At 36.5% G+C, this 7,672-nt stretch overlaps 1 protein-coding gene across 1 annotated transcript; it reads right to left on the bottom strand.

The window, feature by feature from the left end:
* Window positions 1–5,029: 5,029 nt before the first annotated feature.
* On the bottom strand, window positions 5,030–7,466 carry LOC141338479 (uncharacterized). Its single transcript, XM_073844040.1, has 2 exons — window positions 7,019–7,466; window positions 5,030–6,143 (listed from the first exon to the last, which is right to left on the bottom strand). Exons 1-2 carry the CDS (start codon window positions 7,101–7,103, stop codon window positions 5,269–5,271), a joined length of 960 nt encoding a protein of 319 aa, XP_073700141.1. The 5' UTR covers window positions 7,104–7,466; the 3' UTR covers window positions 5,030–5,268.
* Between the last annotated feature and the right edge of the window lie 206 nt (window positions 7,467–7,672).

Below are 7,672 nucleotides of genomic sequence, written 5' to 3'. Positions count from 1 at the left end.
ATGCTGTGTTATATGCCGACTAAACAATTTATTACAGGGAGCGCAAACACTGTGCAATCAAATTAATTAATAAAAAATATAAATGAAAGCCTCCAAAGCGTAATGTGAGGTAAACGGCAAAGATAACAGGGTTTTCAAAATGAAAACAAACAAAAAAAGTAAAACTAAACTGGCTTTCAGTGACTGTGCTTGCGGGTTTTTTTTTTTATTTTTTTATTTTTTTTTTTCTCCTAAAAACTGACTGGCTCTGAAATGCTCGCTGTATGGAGCAGACGCTTTGGAGCAGCACAGCATGCACTCGCACAAATGCGACCACGGCAAATTTTAACTCACACATTCTAAAATATTTGTTGCATATGTCCAGTGCCACTTCAAGCTTTTTGTAAAATTAAAACCGAAACATCCAAAAGTCTATAAGGAAGATGAACTGATAGCGTCGCGTGTGGACGCAATGATGTGTGTCATTAATCGATCTATGTACTATAACATGTAAAACGGGAACATGAAAGGAATATTCTAAAAGCCACTCATGTAAACAGCTTAATCATATTATTGTCTTATTCAGAATAAGGTCATTAATTAGATTACTGGTGTCCATGTAAACGTAGTCAATGTCTCATTAATAAAGGCTTCATTTGTTTCATTTGTGTTTTAAGAATCTCTTAAAAGAATCATTTACTGACAAACTGTCACTTGTTGCCACCTACTGATGTAACAATGTAACTGACAGAAACTTTATTTGATGCATCAATTTACTTTCAAAATTAAGTTTTTTTTCACTTTCTATCACTACTGTAGACATCAGTGTGTATATCTCAGTATTTATGTGATGATTTAAATGATTGTAACAGTAAACAGCACAGTATATGTATTTCTATTTCATACTTATATGTGATAACTGCTCTCTCTGGGCCAGCAGCAGTGCCACTGCCAACGTAGAATTGAATGTTTGCTGTGATCATACGTTAAACATTGTCATTTAGGAATTAGATTGCTTGGGTGTTTAAATCAAGATTGCAATCTTTTAGTGATTTATTGTGCAGCACTACCAATTTCTGTAAAAATAACATTTTTTAACAATAATTATGGGGTCTCATTCTAAAATTGGTCACTTACTTTTTACTTCCATGGTCAACTGCTCCTTTAGCTTTCCATCAACCAATACATCATGCTCTATCCACATAACTCCAAAGGCTGGATCAAGAACAGCTGCTTTGACATAAACAGGATCAGAGAATGGCAGAATTCCTTCATTGGTCTCTGGCTGAGACATTTTTACACTGACAAAGATGCCTTTGAATCTTCTTTGCAGTGATCTTTGAAGACTGTGGATTAGGTTGACCAAGTATTGTGTTCCTTCTTTCAGGTTTTCCAAGTGATGGTTGAGGGAGAGAACACAGGGAATCACAGCACTTATGGTTACAACTTTGTCTCCCTGTGTGAGATCAGTGGCATCAGCAAAGGGCTTCAGAATGCTGACCAGTTCTTTAATCTGAGCCCACTCTCTTAGAGTGAAAATAGTCTCTCTGTGCCCTCTAACATCCAAAACCTTGCACAAAGTTTGGTAGTCACAGTTAAGCAAAGACCTCAGCTGTCGGAATGTCGAATTCCATCGAGTAACAACAGAAGCAGGAACTCCACGTTGGCCAAATTCTTTCTCAAATTCCTCCTTAAAAGAAGTACTCGTGTGGAGCAGAGAACTGATCCGCGACGCTTTGGCCAGAGCTGAACTGACAGCCCTGGTCTCTTTAAGACCATCACCAACAACCAGTTGTAATGTGTGTGCAAAGCACTGTAGTCTATACTGACTTTTGGAAGTCAATGTCATGTTCAGCCTCTCCTCCTCTTCAACTGGAAGGGCATTCCATAGTTCTGCATCATCAAGGCAGTCATCATCATTTTCATCTGCTTCATCTGAACTGGGAAAACATGTGGTGAATGCCTTCTTCATATTTGCAGCATTGTCACAAATTATATGATCAATCTTTTGTTTGACTTTATACTGATCACATATTTGTTCAAATTCCTCACAAATTCTCTCTCCTGTATGTGACCCCTTGAAGCGGTTGCAAGCTAGTAGATGAGATTTCAATGTTATAGCATCTGCTGCAGTGTTCATCCAGTGAGCGGTGACGCCAAGGTAGCCTCTCATTCTTCTGTCTGACCAGATGTCCACAGTGACAGACAGATTTTCAACTGCGGCTATTTCACTTATTAGTTTTGATTGTCTCTCAGACACCATAGCGTCAAGTCTTGAGGTGACTGTTCTGCGGCTCACTGCAGTATATTTTGCGTCCATAATGGACAGAAAGTGAATGAAGTGCTTGTTGTCAGTGATAGACAGGGGCATGTTGCAATTAATGATTAGATCAGATATTATTGCTTCTGTAATGGCTTTTTGTCGAGGATGGTTGACTGGATATGTAGTAGTCTGGGGCACAATGAACTGCGACATGGATGGTTGCTGTAGATCGCTGCAGTGTATCTTGGATTTGAGATATTCATCATATCTGCATGGATAAAAAATACAAAACCAATCAGGGAAAACTGTAAACATTAAAACAAAATTATTTTTCCTATGCACAAACATTAATTATTTTTTTAATAATGTAAGGAAATTAAATTGTAAATATAAATTAATTTTAAGTGATGATCACTTGCCTATGTATGTGCTTTAAGTTAGGTTCAAGCAGTTATAGAATTTTCATGTTTACACACACAGAAATGGAAATACTTATATGTACTGACAGAATGTAAGACTTGAGCATTTTTATACAGGCTATGAACCTTATAAACGAAGTATTGTGACTGAAAATTTAACTAGTAGGCTATATGTTTTATATATGATGCTTTAATACTTATGCTTTCCATTATAGGGCACAGTATAGGGAATTTATCCACTCTTTTTCATCTAGTGATGGGAATCTCGTTAATCAAAATGAACGGATCTTTTTCATTTCAGCAGAATATAAATATAATGTATGTTAATATAGCCCAGTGATGAAGCTTAATGAAGTTATGAAGCTTAATCGTCATCTCTGCGCAATATGCATGTTTCACATGTAATATATAATCTGATATATTTGTTTTCTATTTGAACTGGTGTCATTGTTATACAGCACAAATTTTTTTGTAATTGTGAGTGTACACAAAAAAAATTTAGACATAGACTTCGATTCGAACGATGAAATTATTCTTGTCAGTATGACCAAAAAGTTTTGAAAGAGTTTTTTAAGGGCAAGTGATCGCACCGACGCGTTCATCTTAGATTTTCATGCAGTATGCGCGAGCTGCCATTCAACTACCACACGCAGTCAGTCGATACAAACACTTGAAAATGCACACATTTAATATAGACATTATAGCTTACATGTAATATCGAGAAGCCCCTTCATTTTAAGATGCCCCCAACATTAAAATTCGGGATGCGCCAGTTATAACGTTAGCCATCTACGTTACTTATGAGACGTAGATGATCATCACATTTCTGATAAAAAAAAATATTAATAATAATAATAAAAAAATGCAACCAAGGCCAAATCATGACCTACAGAAACAATTAATTCTGACTATAAATTGACTATAAAGAAATGACTTTCTTACCTTTCCTTGTGGTTCTTGAAATGCCGGATGAAATTTGACGTTGTGGTTGTCGTGTCGGCTATTCTTGCGTTGCATTCTCTGCATCTGGCAGATCTTTTTTTATTGGTACGGTCCAGTTCAAAGTCCTTATAGCCAAACGTGACTATTTGTGGAGCTCGACTATTGTCTGCCATGTTTGGCGCGGTTTGAGTTGTGCAGCGTTAAGGGCACATGTTTGGCGCGGTTTGAGTTGTGCAGAGTTAAGGGCACAGGCGCCAATTATTGTGCTGCTGAGTCACAATTATTTTTTTTAAACAAATTATATTTAAAAGTGTAAGTCATTGTCGAGTCTTCTACTTTAAGTCAAGTTAAGTCTCAAGTCACTTGCTCTCAAGTCAAAGTCAAGTTAAGTCATTTTCTTACTTCAATCAAGCAAGTCGCAAGTCCTGAAAATTGTGACTCGAGTCAAGTCATGTGACTCGAGTCCCCCATCTCTGCATATTATATATACAGTTAGTAGTTTAAATGCAGTGTTTAAGCTGCTAATTTTTTTTAATATTTTCAGTTCCTCTCTCTAATAAAGTGCAACACCTCGTTTTCAGATGTATAAAATGTACTGTAATTTTAAACAGGACATCTTTAAAAATGAGGGTAAATTATTTAATGTAAATAAGTTTCACTAACCTTCGTGTACTCTGAAAAAGATGTGGGATGCGTCCGAAGGTGCTTAATGAGGTTGCTGGTGTTTCCCCCTTTAGCTTGAATTCTCTGTAGGCATTCACGACAGATGGGTTTTCCGTCATCAACAGGTTTTCCACTCTCATCAGGTAAAAATCCAAAGTAATTCCATATTTCGCTACGAGAGTTGCTCTTTTTTAAGAGATTGTCGCGGTCAACCGTTGTATGTAAATTCATTGTATTCACGGGAACAGACCATTGCAATTAAAAAATGAACTGAATCAGATGCGTGTTTGAACTGAAAACGCACAACAATACCATATATGGCATATAAAGCGCAAATTCCGTGCAGTATCTTGCGCACTTAAAGGGCACCACAGAAAGGCAACAGAACAAAAAAAGACAAGTAACGTATATTATTTATTTGCAGGCACAAGTGTTTGAACATTTTAGTGACTGCCACACAGGACACATGCATTACTTGTATTTTTCAAACGGTAGGACCGTAATGACGATACTACCGTTTGAAAAATACAGTGGCACCGCGAGTATTTTGGACCTGTAGTATCGCGATACTACCGTAGTACCGGTAAACCGTGCAACCCTAGTTTACAATACACTGGGATCGCATGCAACTACCAGTTATGGTAAGCGGTGCAGCGTTTACAGACAATGTTCACAACACACTGGGCCAGCTAAACAAACTGAGTATGAACATGTTACAGTGAACCTCATAAACACAATTAAGCCTTTGACAAAAGACAAACCCTTTAAAGTTGTTGAAAGTGAATTTAATGCTTTTGCACACTTTTCAAAGGCCCATGGGTAACGTATTTTCTCCAGAGTGAATGAACAGATGAATTCAGAAGTTAAACTTTTGCCACACTTACAATTCCTTGCCAGAATACGTTTACAAATGAGGCCTCTCTCTGGTGTGAACTGTTATAAAACCACATAGTTTTTTTTTTCCTTTATCTCTTTCTACACTGTTGTCAGGTGAAAAGCGTCTCAGTTGTGAGCTCTCATGCGAGTCCTGAGGTTTGCTTTATTAATGAAAGTCTTTCCACAGTCATTACACATAAAAGGCTCTTGTCCAGTGTGTCTCATTGTGTGTCTCTTAAGAAGACTCCTGTCTCTGAATCTCAGTCCACACTGATGGCAGTTAAAACAGCTCTCTCTGAAGTGAATCTTCATGTGCTTTTTAAGGCTATCTGCATAAGGGAAACATTTTCCACACTGATCACATGTATAAGGCTTCTCTCCAGTGTGAATCCTCATATGTTTATAAAAGGTTGCTTTATAAGAGAAACTCTTTCCACACTGACCACATACAAATGGCTTCTCTCCAGTGTGAACTCTCAAATGACTCTTGAGGTTATCTGTACTTATGAAGCTTTTCCCACAATGTTGGCAGGTGTAAGGTTTCTCTCCAGTGTGGACTCTCATGTGAATCTTGAGGTTTCCATCTTGAGTATAGGTTTTTCCACACAGTTTGCAGGTGTAAGGTTTCTCTCCAGTGTGAATCCTTATATGTTTATAAAAGGTTGTTTTATGAGAGAAACTCTTTCCACACCGACCACATTCAAATGGCTTCTCTCCAGTGTGAACTCTCAAGTGACTCTTAAGATCATCTGTTCTTATGAAGCTCTTCCCACAATATTGGCAGGAGTAAGGTTTCTCTCCAGTGTGAATTTTCAAGTGGACTTTAAGGATTCCTTTTTTACTAAAACTCTTTCCACAATGTTGGCAGAAGAAAAGACTTGTAGTTCCAGTCTGTGAAAAACTGTGAAAAGATTTTTCTCCAGTTATAAAATCAGGATGCTTTATATCTTTCTCTTCCATTTCATTCAGATCTTGACTCTCCATTTTCACTGTCACAATGTCTAAGGGGAAAAGACAAATGCATGTTAAGCCCAGTTTTATAGCATAGCACTTGAAATCTGTTATGGAACAATATTATCATTTACATTTATTTACATGTTGTTTGTAAAATGTATGTTGTTGTAATGTAATGTTCCCATTTTGTCTCACTAGTTTGTTTTATGCCCCATTATATAGGCATATAAGCATGCTTGGATGGCTAGAAACACTTTTAAAAAAATTACACAAATGATAATGATTGTGTAAAAAATATCATCTTAAGGTAGCTGCTAATTTTACATTTCAAAATAACTCTAATTCACAATTTGTGTGTGGTGTTATCTGAATTATTTCCAATTCATTCTCCTTGTATGTGTGCTCTGCTTGTTTAGCTAGAAGTTAAAAAAACTGCTAACTCACTGGATCATATATGAGCTAGTCTCAGTCTGTCTGGAAAAAAAAAATCATGTTAAGCTACATTGAGTTTATTTCTCTTAATGTGAAGAAGATCCCACACATGTGCTGCTGCTACGTGAAGAAGAGAAGAAACACTCATCCTAAATCAACTTCTGATGAACATTTACAACTGAGGATGACAGAAGATCAAGATCAGAACAGATGTTTTTTTTTTTGTTTTTTTTTTGATGCACATTTTGTGTTTCTTGTTTGATCTGATTTGATTCTAACAAATGGTTTGATTTACATCTATTATGACCTACTGCTCAGAATATTGTAATGTCTGAAAATGTAAATGCATTTTTGGGCAGTTTAATATTACACAAATCTAATGTTTAATTACTACTCATATGACTTTCTTAAAAAAATACTAACTCCAGTAGAGCTGGACATTTTAATAAAGTTCAAATGAGTGAGTCCAGCTTTGAGAAAGAAAACCAACCTGTTTGTTCCTCAGTATCTTCATGTTTGACTCTGAATGTTTCTTCAATCTTCATGTCTTCACGCTCCTCTTTAATAAACACCATCTTTATAATTGTGTGTCACGTGGATCTCAGTTGATTCAGCAGGAGAGTTTCTGTGTGTTTGAACACTTTGTCCTGTTTAAGATCAGAATAATAATAAATAAATAAAAACTCAGATTAATAAAAGCACATATAGAAGATTCCTATTTGCATTAAGATGAACTTCTTCACTGAAATGTGCTACATTTAATGTATTCCAGGTTCACATGATTGTTATTTCCACAGTTTTGGTCATCAGTGTGTTGTGATTCGAAACACTGAATCACTTTGCGAATCAATTGACTCCATTGATTTCCAAAAGATCGATTTCTCCATCTCTACTCACCAGAAACTGAATTTGTGTTTATGATAAACCGATTCAGATCTAAGAAGAGAAATGCTCTGTTACTCCTGTGTGTCAGAGCGCTTTATTCACACAAAACAACCTTCATTAATGCACTAGATAAATAATGACAGACTTACACTCGGGAATAATTCATTTCACCGATTTATATACAACTATCTAAACATTTAAAATGAATAAAACAACTCACCTTTCTTCAGCCGAAGCACAGACAGGAGCGCAGCGCTGC

The sequence above is a fragment of the Garra rufa genome, chromosome 1, assembly GCF_049309525.1.
Source record: "Garra rufa chromosome 1, GarRuf1.0, whole genome shotgun sequence".
Taxonomy (NCBI): Eukaryota; Metazoa; Chordata; class Actinopteri; order Cypriniformes; family Cyprinidae; genus Garra; species Garra rufa.
Note: the sequence above shows the minus strand (reverse complement) of the source record. Positions and strands in the feature narration are given on the sequence as shown.